At 48.3% G+C, this 19,064-nt stretch overlaps 2 protein-coding genes across 2 annotated transcripts; both read left to right on the top strand.

Moving 5' to 3' along the window:
• Positions 1 to 1,573: 1,573 nt before the first annotated feature.
• On the top strand, positions 1,574 to 9,597 carry PA2G4 (proliferation-associated 2G4). Its single transcript, XM_007467739.1, has 13 exons — positions 1,574 to 2,079; positions 3,893 to 4,021; positions 4,283 to 4,388; positions 4,481 to 4,550; positions 4,796 to 4,888; positions 6,240 to 6,303; positions 6,548 to 6,626; positions 6,779 to 6,857; positions 6,942 to 7,075; positions 7,696 to 7,790; positions 7,915 to 8,042; positions 8,201 to 8,254; positions 8,473 to 9,597. Exons 1-13 carry the CDS (start codon positions 1,992 to 1,994, stop codon positions 8,536 to 8,538), a joined length of 1,185 nt encoding a protein of 394 aa, XP_007467801.1. The 5' UTR covers positions 1,574 to 1,991; the 3' UTR covers positions 8,539 to 9,597.
• Positions 9,598 to 12,878: 3,281 nt separating this feature from the next.
• Positions 12,879 to 18,216, top strand: ZC3H10 (zinc finger CCCH-type containing 10). The gene is made up of 3 exons (XM_007467738.1): positions 12,879 to 12,945; positions 13,730 to 13,793; positions 15,243 to 18,216. The coding sequence occupies exon 3, from the start codon at positions 15,298 to 15,300 to the stop codon at positions 16,594 to 16,596; it is 1,299 nt and encodes a 432-aa protein (XP_007467800.1). The 5' UTR covers positions 12,879 to 12,945; positions 13,730 to 13,793; positions 15,243 to 15,297; the 3' UTR covers positions 16,597 to 18,216.
• Positions 18,217 to 19,064: the final 848 nt, after the last annotated feature.

Raw genomic sequence — 19,064 nt, 5'->3', positions numbered from 1 at the left:
ATTACTCCCCATGTCCCTTTCTCTTAGACTCTGACTTGTTGAGACTAGGCTTTAAAGTGTGCCTTTGTTGCCCATCAGACTTCGAAGGAAGAGGAAAGGGGGGAACCTGGCAGGGGAAAGCAAAATTTTGGCTTGTGACCCTTAACTCCCTAGAAAAAATGAGAAGCTTAAAATCTTGTGAAGAGGTTGGGAGTAGATATTAATGATTACTATTAACTGAGCATTTACTATGTGTCGAGCATCATGCTAAACTTTCCAACATTATCTAACTTAATCCTTGACACCAATTCTGTATGCTAGGTACTATCCCATTTTACAAATAAGGAAACTGAGCCTTAAAGAGATTAAGTAAATCAAGTAGCAGGTCCGGATTCAAGATCTTCCAATGCATGTGCTCTTACTGTAAACTGATATATAAGTCAGAGCCCTTGAAGGGGCATTGTCTTCTTGTTTTTGCACTGAATCAAGTCTAACTCCAGCAACTACAGCCTTCTCCTACACCCAGACTTATCTCAGGAGGTGGGAGTAGGGGGTGGTCAGAAGGAAAAATAACTGGGCATCTCTGTGTAAACCATAACCTACATGTGCTGTACATGATCTCCACCCAAGGGACGGATTCACAGTGGTCCCAAGAGCCACTTTTAGGAGCTATTCTCATCCAGTAGTGGGAAGCTTCCAGGTGGCGTAGAAAGAGGACCCAGCTTCAGACTTCCGTCCCCATGGATGGGAAACTGGGGGTATCTGTTGTTAGCCCTGAAGTTTTTTTGTTTTGTTTTTATACGTCTGAATAAAAATGCCAACGTTTTGCAGCTTCCTGTCTGTCAAATAAAAACCTTTAGTGTGTGAGGTAGACCGCCCCTTTTCTCTGTCCCTCAGCAGTGGATAGCTACCACTGTATGCTTCTTTCTCTGTCTCCTCATAGGCCTACTCGGCCCCATGTAGCTTTCTCCAGTCCTACTTTTCCTTATTCCCTTAAGACCAGCATAGGGCACAGTCCTTTTCACTTAAGGGTTTTACTAGAAATCGCTACAGGGCAACCAACTGGGAATAACAAAACAAGCAAAAACAACACGTTTAGGAAGTTAGAAAAAGCCCTAAGAGGTGGAATACTGAAAACGCAAATGTTTTAGAACTCTCATTCTCTTAAATCTCTGTGAACACTTCCCCTAGGTGCCATCAAAGCCTGTTGTTAAACAATAGTGCCATCTTCAGTGGGAGTCCGGTCTCTAGATTGGGAGGCTGTAAACGGATAATCCAGCAGAAGTCTGGCTGCTCAGTTAGCCCCTGCTCCACAGACTCCTGATCTCCTTCCACACCCGCTCTGCCCGTCCCGGTTCTCGCAGCACCGGAGGACGAGCGGACTGGCCGGGCCGGTCCCTCCTGCCACTCCAGGGATCCGGGGAAGGGCGTACCCGGCCTCCCCGCCCTTAACGCAATCTCCCCGACTCGCCTCTGCTCGGCTCCACCCTGCCCCGCAGCCTCCAAACACACTGCCTCGCCGTAGCTCCGCCCCTTCTCCCTTAGCCCGTCCCTCTCTATTACGGGTTCTCGCTCAGCGCTCCTGGTGATTGTGGTTTTTCCGGGAGAGACCACGCTTCTACTCACGCTCTCCAACGGCTCCGCCTTCCCGCCGGAGCCTGACCCTTCCCAGCGTGCTCGGCGATTCCGGCGTGCGAGGCCCTCGGAGGGCAAGGCCCCAGGGCCTGGCCTAGGGACGCGAAAGGCAGGCTGGGAATTGTAGTTTGATAGCCCGCGAGGGGGGCTAGAGGCTGGCGGTAGGAGGGACTCGTTGTCCCAGCGTGCCCTGCGCCTCAGCCCGCGCGCTCGCAGTTTCTCGCTCTCGCCCGCCCTCCGCTCCCTAGCTTGCTCGCGCTTTTGCTCGCGCTCTCCTCGCGGATAGAAGGGACTGTGGCTACAGCCTGTGGCTGGGAAGGGCGACAGAGGCGGCGGTTCAGGAGAAACGAAGCTGCAGTGGTGGTGGTGGTGGGAAGATGTCGGGCGAGGACGAGCAGCAGGAGCAAACTATCGCCGAGGACCTGGTCGTGACCAAGTATAAGATGGGGGGCGACATTGCCAACCGTGAGTGCGGCCTCAGGGGTCCGGAGATCGAGGCTGGGAGGGAGGGGCAAGGGGGACGGTGTTGAGCTGGCCCCTGAGGGGCTGGAGCGGTGGGGTCTTGCAGTGTGGGCTAGTGAGGGCCCCGCGCAGGTCTGCTGGAGGTGGCGTGGTGGGGAGGCTCCGTGTCACGCCTGGGACCTGAGAGGCTAGGCCTGGGCTGGAGTCTCTGAAGATGCGGGCGGGCGAGCGGGTGGCCGGGAGGGGCGGAGAGCTGGGCCTCCGGCCGGCTCCAACCCTAGGCGGTTGGTAAGGAGGCGAGGCGTATCTCCTGCCCCTCACCTTCAGTCCGGATCTCTGTCCCTGATTTTGGCAGCAACGAAGCCATCTCGAAAAGGAAGAGCCCCCTCTATTTTGTAGCGGCTCTCCGCCGTCAGGAGCCTAGCCGGCACGTGTTGCTAGGTCCCCTGCGGATCGCCGGCTCCCTCCGCTGTGGTCCCTGACACCAGCTTCCCTACCACGTGCTTTGTTGTAGTTTTTCGTTCTTTACTTCAGCTGCTTCCTTGATGAGGGCCGCCTTCTACACTTGGGCCAGCTTAGGGACCGTTGGAGGGCACCCCATAACTCTTGGAGATGTATCTCACTGTTCTCGAAGTTATTCATCACCACCTCCAATCTGCGCAGATGGCTTTAGTTAGTCGTCAAATTTGATTGTTCTCAGGGGTTTCACAACTTTAGGAGTGTTTTGAGGTCCTTCTCCCCCCAACTAGGCAAACCTGTGAATAGTACTGTTAAAGGGGGGACTGATGTTAGAATCTCAGAATATTAGGACTGTGCTCTGACTTACTCAGCAGCTGCCTGCCACTCTGGACAGATGTCTCACTTTCTGTCTTCTCTCTTTCCAATTTAAAACCTAGTTAGGGGGACAGAAAGTGCTTGTCTTTGGGCTTTTAAATGGTTTTGACAGTAAAGATAGGCATTTAGGATGCCTTTGATCCTATGGCTGAAAACCTGAGTTTTTCAGACTTCCAAAGAGTCACCAAAACTTGGATCACAGAAATCAAATCTGAAGTCCAGGATGGGCCATGGAGAGGGTATCCAGTGAACAAAATAATGCTTTATAACATAATGGACATGTAGTGGTTTGAATCAGAAAAAAATTTTTTTCCCTCTTGCAGTTTATAATTTCTGAGGCACTTGTGATTCCAGATACCAGTTTGAAACTCTTTGGGGTCACATACCTCTTTGAAACCTGCTAAAAGCAGAGCTTGCTGAAGCCCAGGGACCTTAGTTTAAGTCTCCTTGACTTGTTATTTGAAGAAGTAAGTCTACATAAATGGGATTACTAACATCTAATTGGGGTGTCTGGGAAGGGAAGAAGGTAGCATTTAACAGTGCATCAGCTTGGAGTCAGCAATTGTATGTCTACCTTCCTGTTGTCCCTGATGCCTATAAATTTCCTCCAGGCTGCTTTGCATGTATGTTGGATACCTTGGTGAGAACCCCCTTAAAGTTCATAATCCTGTCCTACCACACCTACCACACCACAGATACCATCTTTGAAAGTCTCCCTTGCCTAAGGAGACAGATGGTGCATACCCAGTTGTCACACTATATAAGGGAGGAAAGGGAGTGTTGGCTTTTTTATTTCAGGAAAGGAAGGTAGAGATTTCGAGATTATAGGGAGGTACATTGCAAGAGACAAAACTTATTCCCTCTTTCATCCTTTGAGCAATGGCACTAGGTAATATTAGAAACTCTAAGTCCAACTTCTAGGTGTTTCTTGGATGGTAACTTAGACAACACATGCAGGACTGATACGGGGTTCTGTTCCCAGGGGTACTTCGGTCTTTGGTGGAAGCATCCTGTTCAGGTGTGTCGGTACTGAGCCTGTGTGAGAAAGGTGATGCCATGATAATGGAAGAGACAGGGAAGATTTTCAAAAAAGAAAAAGAAATGAAGAAAGGTAAAAACAATCCCCCACGAATTTCCTAAGTTTGACCCTTATTCAGTCCTGTTTGTTTTATTGTAATGATGCAACCCCTACCCCAGCACTCGTTGAGATATTTGGAAATTTGGAATGGCAAGGGGGATTCAAGCAGTTTCCCACCCAATCCAAACTGATCAAATTTAAGCAAGACCCTGAAGAAAATCCACTCATCTTTCTGAGGGGCAACAGGGCTCCAAGAGAGTGAGCAAGGCAGTAAGGCTGATTGTCTCTTTACAGGTATTGCCTTTCCCACCAGCATTTCAGTAAATAACTGTGTATGTCACTTCTCCCCTTTGAAGAGCGACCAGGACTATATTCTCAAGGAAGGTGACTTGGTAAAAATGTAAGCTTAAACTATTTTGGAGCACTTGTCTTCTTCCTAAGCATTCACAGTAGTGCCAGTTGCTAATGCTGTACTCTGCTCTTGCCTTTCAGCGACCTTGGGGTCCATGTGGATGGCTTCATCGCTAATGTGGCTCACACTTTTGTGGTTGATGTAGCTCTGGTAGGTGGACCACTTTGAACTCTGTTGAGCCAGTGGGGAGTGGGGGAGGGCGCACTGCTGCTTGCTTCTTATCCCCAGCCCCACCACCACGCAAGTTTTGAGAGAGTATCTAGAAATGAAAGAGGAAAGGGCGTTTTCTCTCCTGACCACTAGCTGCGTAATGGACACAAACAGATATTAACTGAAAGACCAGCTGTGTTAAAGAGCTTTCCAGGAAGGCACTCACTGCATTTCCTTATCTACAGGGGACCCAAGTAACAGGGCGGAAAGCAGATGTCATTAAGGCAGCTCACCTTTGTGCTGAAGCTGCCCTACGCCTGGTCAAACCTGGAAACCAGGTAAGCTGTTGAGTCCAACTCCAAAGCTTGTTAGAGCCAAAGATGCATTAGGCATCTACAGCTATTCTGTACTGAAAGAGAAGAGGCAGGAATTAAAGAGTAATACCAAAGAGCAGTTAAATCTGAGTGCCTACCTTAGATGGTATCGTGCTAGGTGTAAGGGGATATGTGGTCCCTTTCTCATGGAGCCTATAGAGATCCTTTTTCATATTTTGGATGTGCATCTTTCCCCAAAATAATTTGAGATAGAGAGCTTACAATAAAACACTGATACCACAGTTTTAAAACTCAATTTTAAAAGCTTATAAAACAAAAATCATAATAGTACCAGTAAATTGGTGGCAAAGAGGCCAAAGCCCCTGGCAAGACAATATTAGGAAGCCCAGGGATCATAAACTGCTCATGAATTCATACAATTTAGTGTGTTAGACTGTTAATGGAGATTTTTCTCTAACACTTAGATTTCAGAGACCTGTTCAATACTTAAAGCATCCTCTTTTTTTCTGTGCTCTCTTCTTTACACTTTTCATCCATTTGTCCCCATTGTAACTTAATTGCATCATTTTTACTTGAACCTCTGTTGTAGGTTTCTTACAGTGGTACCTACTTCATAGAGCTACCATAAAGCACTTTGAACAGTACTTGGCACATAGTAAGCCCTTGTGTCAGCTATTATTATTTTGCACGTTAATTATTTTTATTATTTATATACTGTCTTTTCATTATTTATATTGTGTCTTTTCACTGGAAGGTACTGTTAATATAGTGGCTGTTGTCTAGCTGTGACATTAGGCTTTCTGGATCCTCACCCTGTTGCCACCCTGTACTGATTTTAAATAACTTGAAGTTAAAATTTCCTCATCTGTAAAGTGGGAAAAATTAAATTGTGCCTTATTATCACATGGCTGTGAAGATTGAGATCATCCATGTAAAAAAGAATTTCTATACCCTTTCAACAGGTTAGAATTCCAGGTATAATGGACTAAACACTATGGTCGGAAAACCTGGGTTTATACCAGGTTCTTTTGGTTAACTGGTTTAACCCTGGGAAAATCATGTAAACTTTCTGAGCCTCAGTTTCCTCCTCTAGATTGGGTTGCAGATCTGCACTATTCACCTTACAGAATCGTTATCTAAGTAGACCATCTTCATGAAAGTGCTTTGTAAAATGGTATGCAAATGTAATTTCTAGGTTGTAGGGATGATAGGGCCTATGAAATGAAAAACCAATGAGAATCATTGCACTTGCTTGAGGATATTAGACCTCTCAGTTCTTTTATGCTTCTTGTTCTCATGGTAGACAGCTTACTAGCCCCTGTATCTTATCTTTTATTTGATCTTGTACTTCTAGAACACACAAGTGACAGAAGCCTGGAACAAAGTTGCCCACTCATTTAATTGCACACCAATAGAAGGTGAGACCTCAGATAGTAGGGTTGGGGGTCTAAGTATGAGTGGTTTTGCAGAATTAAGACTTTTGCTCCCTTGAGGATCCATCTTGGCTCTGACATAATCCAAGCCAAAAACCTCAGTGCCCTGTGTTTCTATAGCCAGCCACTTTGCTCTCTTTGTCTGCTCCATGATTCTACTTGGGTGGGTGGGTTGGAAACCTTTTGGGATTCTAGGTGAGTGGTACCATAGACTTTGTCCGATCTGCAGGTATGCTGTCACACCAATTGAAGCAGCATGTCATCGATGGAGAGAAAACCATTATCCAGAATCCCACAGACCAGCAGAAGTAGGTGCCCTGTATCCCACCCTGTACCTTCTGTCATACCAGACTAGTCATGAATTTATCCTTCCATACTCCAGGCTAATCTTATCTACTTTCTACTCTAAACTCCAGGAATTACTTATTGCTCTTTATGGTTCCCTTGCTGTTCCTTTTAGGAAGGACCATGAGAAAGTTGAATTTGAGGTACATGAAGTATATGCTGTGGATGTTCTCGTCAGCTCAGGAGAGGGCAAGGTGAGGAATGTTTACCAGAGCTAGCAGGGGGCGCGGCTGAGGGTGTGTTCCAAGAGCACCAGACCAAAATGTGATCTTTCTTAGGCCAAGGATGCAGGACAGAGAACCACCATTTACAAAAGAGACCCTTCTAAGCAGTATGGCCTGAAAATGAAAACTTCTCGTGCCTTCTTCAGTGAGGTTGAAAGGCGTTTTGATGCCATGCCTTTTACTTTAAGGTACTACTGCACTTAGCAGGCACAGGGCTTGGAACCAGTCTGACCCATAGACCACACACCCAGCAGCACTTTTTTTTTTAAATTTATTATTTATTTATTTATTTATTTTAATTTATTTTTGGCTGCGTTGGGTCTTCCTTGCACGCGTGCTTTCTCTAGTTGCGGCGAGCGGGGGCTACTCTTCGTTGCGGTGTGCGGGCTTCTCATTGCAGTGGCTTCTCGTTGCGGACCACGGGCTGTAGTCACACGGGCTTCAGTAGTTGTGGCGCCAGGACTTAGTTGTTCCACGGCATGTGGGAACTTCCCGGCCCAGGGCTCGAACCCGTGTACCCTGCATTGGCAGGAGGATTCTTAACCTCTGCGCCACCAGGGAAGCCCCCAGGAGCACTCTTCCTTCCCCCACCTTTCCCTCCCTCTCTCTCCTCTCCTGCCTAGACTTGTAGCTCCAGCCTGTGTGCATGCCTTCTCCCCTCTGCCATCTCCCTCTCATAGAAGGTAGTGTAAAAAAGCAATCCTACGCATGATTTCTGCCTGAGGGTAGGAGTTATTTAAAAACATGAACAAAATGGTAAGACATGATAAGGAGATAAGGATACCTGAATTTGTCTCTCCCTCCCCAGAGCATTTGAAGATGAGAAGAAGGCCCGCATGGGTGTGGTAGAGTGCGCCAAACACGAACTGCTACAACCATTTAATGTTCTCTATGAGAAGGAGGGTGAGTTCTAAGAAGAGAGTTGTACTTTGAAGCCCCTGATTATGGTCCCCTCCTCCCTTAGCTCACAGAAAAGAGGATGGATGACAAGGGAACATTTTATCAAAATACTTTGTTTCTCTCATAGGTGAATTTGTTGCCCAGTTTAAATTTACAGTTTTGCTTATGCCCAATGGCCCCATGCGGATAACCAGTGGTCCCTTTGAGCCTGACCTTTATAAGTCTGAGATGGAGGTCCAGGATGCAGAGCTCAAGGTTAGTGTGGGATGGAAAGGGGCGGGCATGTGGCACTTGTCTTGGGAGTGAGGAATAAGTGATGGGAAGGTCCTGAAGAGAGCTACAGTGCTGAGAGTAGCACTTGGTGTTTGCTCCACATTCCTCAAAATTTGTTTTCCTTCTTCTATATGTTCCAGGCCCTCCTCCAGAGTTCGGCAAGTCGGAAAACCCAGAAAAAGAAAAAAAAGAAGGTTCGTTACAGTCATCCCTCTCTGGCAGGGTGAACCTGATCCCTCTTTATTCCACCTTCCTGGGTCATGGTGGGTGTATAGATTTCTGTATCTCCTTATTTCTCCCCGTCTCAGCCCTGACCTAGAGAATTAGGATATTTTTGTCCTTGGTCCCCCAGACACTACCCTAAGTTGTTGGAAACTGACATGTCTTCTCCCTCTCCTTTCCATGAATGTAGGCCTCTAAGACTGCAGAGAATGCCACCAGTGGGGAAACTTTAGAAGAAAATGAAGCTGGGGACTGAGGTGGGTCCCATCCCCCCAGCTTGCCACTCCTGCCTCATCCCCTTCCCACCACACCCCAGGCTCTGTGAAATGCAGTTCGTCTTCTCCACCCAGGACCACCAGCAGAGCGGGGTCTCCCTGTCCTCGTCCCAGTCCCCCAACCCAGCCCCCTTCCAACAACAACCAGCTCCAACTGACTCTGGTCTTGGGAGGCCAGGCTTCCCAGCCATCGAAGACTACTTTAAATAGAAAAGAGAAATTGAATAATAAAATCAGGAGTCAAAATCCATCGTCTTCAAGCCCCTCTTTCTAGCCTTTTTCTACTATTCTCTGCTTGGTCGAGGTTTATGACCCTACAACAGAACGGGGAAGAGGCTAAAGTAGCCACCACCACTAAAAACTCAGCTGAAATTTTTTTATACCACTCCAGTGTCAGCATTTTCCCATCTGTTGGGGCTTGTTCCTCTCTCTTTTCCCACTCTCCCCAAGTATTTTATCAGGGCTCAAAATAGAGGAGCTATTCTTCAGACTGTTTTTCTTCACATGTGGCAGATTCCTTTTATGATCCAGGCTGTCTAGTCAGGCCCCTCCCATTTTTAGGAGCTGGAGCCTGCGTTTACCAAGGGATTCTCATCTATCAAATGGATCCTCATTTGTAAATCTTTGTAGTCAATTTTGTTCTGCAGGACATTTTTTTCCCCCTCCACAAGGCTGTAAAGAAGTAATCCATCTCAACCATGTCCATTTCTTTGGAGTCAGTGGGATTCCTCCCTTGCTCTATCTTAGAAACCTGAGTCGGAAGCTCCACTGTGGTTTTCTTCCCTGTTTGAAATATTTTGACCTCCCTTTCTTGAAAGAAAGACCTGGAACCAGAGGAGCAGACTGATTGAAGAGACAAAACTCCTGGCTTTCTGAAGCTGTGGACTTGGATGAATTGCTAGGGGTTTGGAGAGAAAGTTGACGAATTTCAGTACCTCTGGCATGCTGTCCCAGGGAACTAGGGCTCCCGCTAACTTACAAGGTTTTTAAACACATTGAAAATGACATGGCGTTAAAATAAATTTGGATTTGCTCATAATCATGTGTCTTTGTTTGCTGCTCTTATTTGATGGTGGTGGGAGAGAGTGAGTTGAAGTGGTGATCATTTGGAACCTGTTTTGTTTTGTTTTGTTTGGCATGCAGAATCTTCGTTCCCCAACCAAGGATTGAACCCATGTGGAATCTTAACCACTGGACTGCCAGGGAAGTCCCTAGAACCAGTTTTCTATAGCCATATTTTACCTTTCTAAAACAAGGAATACCTTGGGTTGGGGGGACGTAAATCCTGGGTTCTCTGAAAAGAGTACGTTTTCTATGGGAGTTTGTGATTTAGTTTTCTGACGTAAAAACATAAACCTTGCTGCCGACACTGTTCAGGACATTAATGTTTACTGCAAAAAATAAGAACACTGTATGCAAGTGATTAGCCTGATTTAGGAAGCCAGGAAGAATGCATTTAGTTATGCGATTTTTCAGGGCCAGCCTGAGATTGGATGGGTAATTTGTATTACAGCTTCTTATATATGAGGCATTGCTGACCTGAAGATACTATGCTGAATGAAACTGAACACATCCCTTCATGAGAACTTACAGTGGGCAATCAACAGGTGAGATCCCAGTGGATTTGATATAAAAATAATCCTGGGGTTTTTTGTTTTCAAACACATTACCTTCTGCTGGTGACAATACTAGAACCGCTTAGGCACTTGGAACAATGGCCCTAAATTCAGAAACCTTGTTTTTCCAGAGCTAAAAAGTGAAGTTTTATAAAGGGAAACCACTAAAAAAGGGATTATAACAAGCCGTACCGTATCTTACAGTGAATAAGGTGAAGTCTGTATGATGAAGAGTTCTCTTTCATCCTTCATAACTGTAGCCAAATCTTTGGGTGTCTTTTCCGGGTACTTCTGACCTAACCATACCGTGAGACTGGGAAGTTGTCTTGCCACCAAATACCATTCTTGCCCTAAAGAAATGTGTAGCTCATCTTGCTTCCCCTCTGTCCATTGATTTGATCTTCACCCTATCCAGAAGGAGAATCACAAGTATTTTCTGAACAAGATGCATCGTGGCCAGGAATATAGTGACAATCTGCCTCAGGCATTGTAGAGAAAGACCGGACTTGGCTGGGAAAAGAGTTTTATCTTCGATAGTTACAAAGTTCTCTGTCGTATGACAGCTTTCTCGACTCCTCACTTTACAGCCTTTCAATGTTCTGAAATCTTAGGACCTTTGTAAGTTCCAAGATCGAATCTCCCTGCAGCAATTTAGTTTAGAAAATAAGGTAAACCAGTAAAACAAACCAGGAGTTTTTGTTCAATCTGCACCTATCCATAGTAAAATGGAGGATATCGCCAGCAAACTGCAACTCCCATGAAGCAATGAGAGGGAAGGCGGAAGTAGCTGTCCTTTGCTCGTTTGCACCTCTAGGTCTCTTATTGGAAATATGTGCTCATATTTAAACAATACAGTATCCTCATAATAAAACTGGGGAAAGGGGAATTTTGTAACTCAAGCTCAAAATACTGTTTTCCAACAGAACTTTCCTAATTCAATCACTTCTCAGGTACCTAAGGCCGAAAGCTATTGTTACTCCCCTCGGGCAGCCCCGCCCCTAGGGGGCAGGGCGAGACAGCGGAAATGACGACAATGAGTGTTCCATTAAATATCCGTAGGCAGGCTTCTAACCCTCTCTCGGCCTTAGCGCCATCTTCGGAGGTGGGTTTCTGTGCTGCTGTGTTCGGATTCCGAGTACAATCCATTAACATCTGATCTCTGCACTTACCATCGTTATAGCAAACTAACTGCAGACTTTTTTTCTTTCCCCGTAGAAACCTCCGCGCCATGAGAGCGAAGGTAAGCAGTCCCTAGCAGTGATCTGAGGCTGTTAAGAATTGGCGATTGTGGGGGTAGACCTTGGCAAGGGAAGTCCGCCATCGTTCCGGGATCGCTGGGTTCTCAAGGGTGCCCAAGATATGTTGGGAGAGGAAGGATAGTTTGGGGAGAAGCAAAGGAAGTGGTGGTTAAGTGCTGTGGTGAGAGAGGCTGAGAGTGCGAGAGAGGGCGGGAGTAGAAGAGCGCATGCGGGATTCGGGGTTTTACGTCTGGGATCCGGGTGGGAGTCTAAATTGTTGATGTGGTTACTCATATAATGCTCTTCATATCCCTGCCTAAACTTGTTACTAAGACTAATGATACCTTGTTTTATTCTCTGCCTCTGGTTATGATCGGTTGCCAGTGGAGGAAGAAGCGAATGCGCAGGTATGTTGAGACGTTTCCAATACGGGAGGGGGGAAGTGGAGCGCGCCTTGGATAAAACTTGGGAGAAACATTTGGTTTAGAAATCTAAAACAACTTTAGGTGAAAAACGTTATGAGCATTGACTGGCCAAAGCCAGGAGTTGGGACACAAGACGGTAGCATCGTATTGTTGATTTTACCCGTCCCTTGTATTGTGTCTAGATGTAAAATGGGAGGGAAAGACTGAACTCGGGTTTGTGGGCAGGTGTATTCTTATGTCTGGTTTTCAGGCTGAAGCGCAAAAGAAGAAAGATGAGGCAGAGGTCCAAGTAAACTTGTACACCCATGGAAGCCACAGGAGCAGAAACAAGGGAAGCCAGAGGCCAGGGACGCTGGAACAAATTGTTGGACTGCTTGCCTACTGTCTAGAACTTGTCTCAGTGGATCTGGAACATCGATGGCCATTCTGATCGCCTCGACCGCCTTTGAGAGACCCACCTTGCTCGTATCAAAACGGCCCCTTTTGGCCCTTTGCCCTGGACCTTTGACATACTGGACTAGTTCTGTTCTCAGTTGTGGCTGAATGTAACATGTAACAATAAATCATATCTTTTGCTGTCTTAGCTGAAGAAAAAAATTCGTCTTGTGTTATGTGGTTTTTATGGTTCCATTGGCTGGAGATTCTGTACCAGTACAGTCGACCTCTACCCCGTGATGTAGAGGAAGTCAAGCAAGCTCCTTAGGCTGCAAGTCGGGTGTGGGGGTTCCGGCCCTCGGAGCTGCTGGAGCATTGGGTGGCCCTCACTTCCTGAAAAGGGTGTTACACACGCCAGGGAGAGTTTTCAAGCCGATCTCGCGGGCATAGGGGTAAAAAGTGGTTCCCCTCCTCTCTTGTCTAGGCCTGCATTACAAAGTCGTTTTGGGGGCTCTTGGCTGTTGGGTCATGTTGCCATGGTGACACGCAAAGTTTGCTGGGAACTTCCTGCGGTTTGTCGCGCAAGTACTTCGCACACCATAGAGTGTGGTTCCGGGTCTGGTGGCTAGAGTGTCATTTCTTCCGCAGGAAGCGGAAGGGCGATAGGGTAGGCGGCTCTTTGTCGAAGCTAGAGGACCGGCAGGCGGCAGCAGCAACTACGGCGGCGGCGGCAGGTGAGGGAGGCGGGAGACTTAGGTGGAGGCCGCGCCCGGAGGGGAGGAGTCGGGGCCGGCCCAGCGGCTGGGCTCGGCCGTGCTACACAAGGCCCCCCAGGACCGACTTGGCTCTTCCTCACGTATCAAGGCCGAGTCCCTTTTCTGACTGACCCCTCTTCGCGAGCAAACGCCAGCTCCGTGACGTCACAGCCCTGTCCATCCCCTCTGCTTGATGTCACCTGGAGTCCCCTTCCCCGCTTCACTAAGTGCTCCCTTTAGTGTCCTATTCACCTGGTCCCCGGCTGAGCCCCGGCGGCATTGCACAGAACCTGCCAGGCTAGAGACATGCTGCGGTAAACTCCTAGGACTTTTTTCGCAAACTCTGGGGTGTTGCGAAGCGTCACAATCACCGCCCTCAAGTCTAATCCGCCATCCCATTGCACTGTCAGTCGCTGCCCTTGCACGGCTCCCTGTTCGGAGTTCCTAACCCCAACCCTACGCCGGGTTTTGATCCCCACATCCTCCTTCACCTTGAGACGGGGTGCCCCTCACCCTTTGTTCACTTAGGGCTGGTTTTCCAACCCGTCCTCCTAGGCTCTCCAAATTAGTTCTGTTCCTTACTACTTTCTTCTTACTGGCAGTTTCTCCCTCTGACAGGGGAAGTTCAATTTGAATCCTAAGGAAATCTTGACGTGCCCAGAGCTCTTGCCATTTTGTCAGACTTCATTCTTATAACAACCACCCCGTAGTTCTCCATTCTTACCCCTTCTCACACCCAAGTCTCTGTTTTTCTCCTGTTCAGAACCCAGCAGTGATGTGGAGGTGGAGACCCACAGGAGCCCCGGACTTCACCTGAGCTACCTCAGGTATCAAACAATCCTGGGAAAGTTGGGTGGGGAGGAATATCAGATATGATTATCAGCTTCTGGTGGGACTTGTAACACGGGTCAGTCTTGGATAGATGCCATTTTTTCACCAGGTCATTTCTCTTTTAGTGAAAATTTGTGTCTTCTCTTTTCCCATTCTTTTCCTTGATTGTTTTTGTCTTTCTGAGACTACCTCCCTTTGGAGGAAGATGACCCCTCTTTTACAGATTTTCTTGCAACTCTGGCCTGTGACCTAGTCGGTTCATTTTAGGGTTCATTTTGCCTTGAAGGCAAAGTCAAGGCAATGGACCGGGTGGTTGGGGGCGGTCAAGGCCAAAGAAATTGGAAAGATTCCCTTATACTCAAGGGGAAACAATATGAAGGTTTCCTATTTGAACAGCAGGGGGAGCCTGAAAAGGCTAGGAAAGGCTTAGGAGGTCAGACACGTGGTAGCAGGGACTCCTAGTCTTGTTGGCGGTGGGGAGAGGACAGCGCTAGAACCAGGGCAGTGGACTGACGTTCTTGAGCTCTTTTGGAAAAGAGGAGATTTTAAAAGCTTTTATAGAGTCTGTAAGTAAAGAGCATCTTTATAGGGCAAGGAATGGTGTGGTTTGATGTCAGTGGGATCTCCCATGGAGGGATAGGAGGGGTATAGAATGGGGAAAGAAAGGTCACTTGTTCCTGTGAAAGTAACTCCTTCCTATTGCCTTGATCTTGCCACAAATGGTTTTTGTCCTTTTGAGGTCTATAAGTAGAGATTCCAGCTGTAGAACTCTTCCCCTGAAATGGAGGGGGAGGGGGCTGACCACCCTAGAGTTGAGAATAATGGTAATCTGGGAAAGAATACCAAAAAATGACAGGTTTAGGTATTGCCCTAAAGCTGGTGATAACAGTCTTTTTACTCAGGATTTCCTGGGGTCTAGAGATCTGATACTTCACAGAGTCCTCACCTGAGATCCCATGGAAGAGGGGGTCAGGGAAGTAATGTCACCAGAACTCCATTATCCACAGCCCTTAGTAGCTCACCAGCTTATCTTAGCCACTGTTCCCAGTCTCCTCTTAGCCTAATGAGACACCAACAGCAGTTTTAATTTTGATTCCACAACTTTAATAAGGTCAGTTCAGAAGGGGAAATAAAATCCAACACTGTTCTCTTCCTGCTCCCTCCTTGGCATATCACCATTAGTGAGATGAGGTAGCTTCACCCCAGCTCCCTCCCTCCGACAGCCAGGCAAGTGTGAATCATTCTGACCTAGACCAGGTGCACAGGGCCTGGGCAAGACTTCTGACAAGCCAGCCAGTCCAGGCAGGATTCTTATCCGTTAGATTCTCCATCTCCAGAGCCATTGTGCCTCTGGCCTGCCTCTTGCTGGACTGGCTGCCGTACAGTCAGCAAGAGTTTGGCCCCACTGGAGGACTCCTGTTTGACACAGCTCTCCTCTTTCCTAGCAGTCACCAAGGGTGGCAAGAAAAGGAAGAAAGCCCTGAGTTGGGGGGGACCAGGATGCCTGACCGGGACAGCTATGCCAACGGCACTGGGAGCAGCGGTGGAGGCCCTGGAGGCGGTGGCAGCGAGGAGGCCAGTGGGACAGGGGCAGGCAGTGGTGGGGCCAGCTCAGATGCTATCTGTAGAGACTTCCTGAGGAATGTGTGCAAGCGAGGCAAGCGTTGCCGCTATCGCCATCCGGACATGAGTGAGGTGTCCAACTTGGGAGTGAGCAAAAACGAGTTCATCTTCTGCCACGACTTCCAGAACAAGGAGTGTAGCCGCCCAAACTGCCGATTCATCCATGGCTCCAAGGAGGATGAGGATGGCTATAAAAAGACAGGAGAACTTCCCCCTCGGCTGAGGCAGAAAGTGGCAGCCGGCCTGGGCCTTTCACCTGCTGACCTACCAAATGGGAAGGAGGAGGTCCCTATCTGCCGTGACTTTCTCAAGGGTGATTGCCAGAGAGGCGCCAAGTGCAAGTTCCGTCACCTGCAGCGGGATTTTGAGTTTGATGCCCGGGGTGGAGGAGGTGCTGGTGGTGGGGGCTCAACAGGCCCAGTTCCCCCAGGACGACGACATGACCTCTATGATATCTACGACCTCCCTGACAGGGGCTTTGAGGACCATGAGCCAGGCCCCAAGCGCCGGCGAGGTGGATGCTGCCCCCCAGATGGCCCCCATTTTGAATCATATGAATACAGCCTGGCTCCACCCCGAGGGGTGGAGTGCAGGCTACTAGAGGAAGAGAATGCCATGCTCAGGAAGCGGGTAGAGGAGCTAAAGAAGCAGGTCAGCAACCTTCTGGCCACCAACGAGGTACTGCTGGAACAAAATGCCCAGTTCCGCAATCAGGCTAAGGTCATGACCCTGAGCTCCACTGCACCAGCAACTGATCAGACTCTGGCCCCCACCGTGGGCACTGTCGCCACTTTTAACCATGGCATCGCCCAGACTCACACTACTCTCAGCAGTCAGGCTCTACAGCCTCGCCCCGTGTCCCAGCAAGAACTGGTGGCCCCTGCGGGAGCTCCAGCCGCTCCCCCAGCTAATGCTGCACCGCCTGCCGCTCCACCACCCCCACCCCCACACTTGAACCCAGAGATCACACCACTGTCCGCTGCTCTGGCTCAAACAATTGCCCAGGGAATGGCACCCCCACCTGTCTCCATGGCTCCTGTGGCTGTATCTGTGGCTCCTGTGGCTGTCTCGATGGCCCAACCCTTGGCAGGAATCACAATGAGCCACACCACCACTCCCATGGTGACTTACCCCATCGCCTCCCAGAGCATGCGTATCACAGCCATGCCACACTGATGGGGCTAATGGACATTCCCCTGGTATAGCCTCCCAGGGCTGGGGTCGAGGGGCCCTTACCTACCCACTCGCCTAGCCCTCCCAGGCCCTGTCCAAAGGGCTCACTCATGAACTAGGACAATAGACTACAGGAGTTTGCTTCTGAGCAGGTGTTGGGTTGGTGTGTTTTCTCTCACCTCCCTTTTATGAGGGTCCTCTTGTCCATCTTCCAGCCTCACAGAGGGGGCTTGCATAAGAGTGCAGACTGAAGCCAGCAGAGGAAGGACTGACTGAGGGGCTGTGTGTTCTCTGATGGGAATTTGGGGGACATCGTTGGTCTTGTCCTCTCTTCTGCACAGCACAGGTTCCAGCACTGGCTTTGGAAGAAAAAAAATACCCTGCCCAGAGGGGAAGCCAGGAAAGATTGGGAAGTGGGTGGCCAGGAGAGAAGGCCTGTTAGGAGCCTTCAGACAATTTGGAGCCTAGCTGAGTTGGACAATACAGGAACTGCTCCTGGGCCCATGGGAAGGCGGGGACCATAGTACTCCAGCCCAAAGACTAGGGGAGCATTCATTACCTTGGCTTGGCCTGGACATCCATAGGGCAGGGCCCACCACGTTCCAAAGAAATAAAAAATATATATTTTTAACAAATGGAGGCAGTGAAAACTTGCTTAGATATTCTGTGTGGAAGATGGGAGCAGTAAATCTCCTGCCAAAATGAAATAAAGACCCCACTCTCACATAGTGGTAAGGATGGATGGAGGCCAGTGAAGAAGGGTAGGGACCCAGAACAAGATCAGATGGGGCTTTGGGGAAGGTACCTTGTGAGGTAAAAACATTGGAGCCACCTAGTCTTGTTTAAAAATAGTCCCATCTGTTTTGGTTTCTATCTGCAGGAACTATTCCCAGGTTGCCTTAGTAACCAGGGCTCCTAGGGTCATTTAGGGGGCAGGTACTAAGAAGGGTGGATGTGCTGGGAAATGGGAATGGGATATGTATCGACAGATCCTTCCCTTATTCAAACAGAGGAGGGCAGGTGGCAGCTGCTCTCTGAGTTGACAGCAGTTGATGTAACTCCTACCCCATCCCTTCCTCAGTCACCAGTGCCTTAAGCCTTCAAGGCTTAAGAGGTGCTGGGGAAAGGAGAGTTCTTCTGGGGACACAAGCCTCGGGGTTCGTCCCTTTCTTCCCCCTGCCTCCACATAGAACCACAGAGGTTTTAAATCCAATTAAGAGTCAGTAAGGCCAAGGGTCCCAGTAGCCAAACCTCAGTTCCTCCTCAGCTCATGGCTGATGGAGGGGAAACAACTCAAGTGTCTAGTCTGTGGGACAGTGGATTTGGGGGTAGAGAGAGTGATCCTGGTTTGTTCTTTCCCCATCATATCTGCTGCTACCTCTTGCTCTCTTGTCTGGTTGATCATTCAGGTTACACCTGGGGTTGGAGATGGTGGGCTAGGTTAAGGCCAGTCATTAAAAAAAAAAGGTTGGGGGGGGGGGGCGGCGCTGCAGCACGAAAGACTAAAAATGGGCAAATACTGAAATATTGTTTGTGGATTCTAAAAACCACACATTGATAAGCCTAATGTTGATTTTCTGGCACAATTCTGGTTTATTAAAAGAGATGGTTTATGAGCATTTAGACAAATGTGATCATAGATATCAACATGAATTCATCCTAGCCAAACCCTGACAAGCTAACTTTATTATTTTTTTGCCAAGTATCTCTAAAGAGATAGATTTGGGAAACTGTAGATGTCGTATGTACTTTATTAACGTGCTCCAGCTAAAGACCACCAGGAATACACCTGCAATTGAACAAGTTGGGTGTAATGCTCATTGCAGTGATGGAGAGAGGATGCCATTTGGAACCACGGTGTGTCTTGCAAGAGGGTGTTAGAAAGGACCCTACAGTACTTGAACTTCATTAAGTGAGTTGGGGGAAGGTTCAAGGAAGTGGAGCTTCACTCTAAATTGAGTGCTGTCAGGGAAGCAGGGAAAATTCTATAATTGCATATCTTCTCTAGAAAAAGGGCAGACTAAAGTGAAGCTGAAGCTGCATTAGCTGGGAGAGGGGGATGTTTGGTGTTTTGTGGTTTGCACACTGACCTTGTCTAGTGCTTAAAATTGTGAAGTGATCTTGTTTTTTGCCTCACTTCATCATGGTCACTGAGTAGTCTTGTCTGATATTGGTGTTTTGTGAGATTGTGTCCAACAGTACCTGTGAGCCCAGGTCAGCTCCTAATAATTCCAAAGCCTAGCTGTGTCAGGCCAGCTCCCAGATGTCAGGAACTGCTTTCCTCTTTCTCACCTGCTAAGTCATTGCAGATAAGAGAATAATTATGGGTCAGTTAACAGTAGAGTTTGATGGAATCAAAACTGAACATTTGGGCTTCCCTGGTGGCGCAGTGGTTGAGAGTCCGCCTGCCGATGCAAGCGACACGGGTTCGTGCCCCGGTCCGGGAAGATCCCACATGCCGCGGGGCGGCT

The sequence above is a fragment of the Lipotes vexillifer genome, unplaced genomic scaffold, assembly GCF_000442215.2.
Source record: "Lipotes vexillifer unplaced genomic scaffold, Lipotes_vexillifer_v1.1 scaffold387, whole genome shotgun sequence".
Taxonomy (NCBI): domain Eukaryota; kingdom Metazoa; phylum Chordata; class Mammalia; order Artiodactyla; family Lipotidae; genus Lipotes; species Lipotes vexillifer.
Note: the sequence above shows the minus strand (reverse complement) of the source record. Positions and strands in the feature narration are given on the sequence as shown.

What these genes read in the sequence shown, in the direction of transcription:
- ZC3H10 (XM_007467738.1), top strand. Translation starts at nt 15,298, where the DNA reads ATGCCTGACCGGGACAGCTATGCCAACGGCACTGGGAGCAGCGGTGGA.
- PA2G4 (XM_007467739.1), top strand. Translation starts at nt 1,992, where the DNA reads ATGTCGGGCGAGGACGAGCAGCAGGAGCAAACTATCGCCGAGGACCTG. An exon ending in AATCCCACAGACCAGCAGAA is followed by an intron (nt 6,627 to 6,778) that starts GTAGGTGCCCTG and finishes TGTTCCTTTTAG; the next exon opens with GAAGGACCATGAGAAAGTTG. An exon ending in AGAAAAAGAAAAAAAAGAAG is followed by an intron (nt 8,255 to 8,472) that starts GTTCGTTACAGT and finishes CCATGAATGTAG; the next exon opens with GCCTCTAAGACTGCAGAGAA.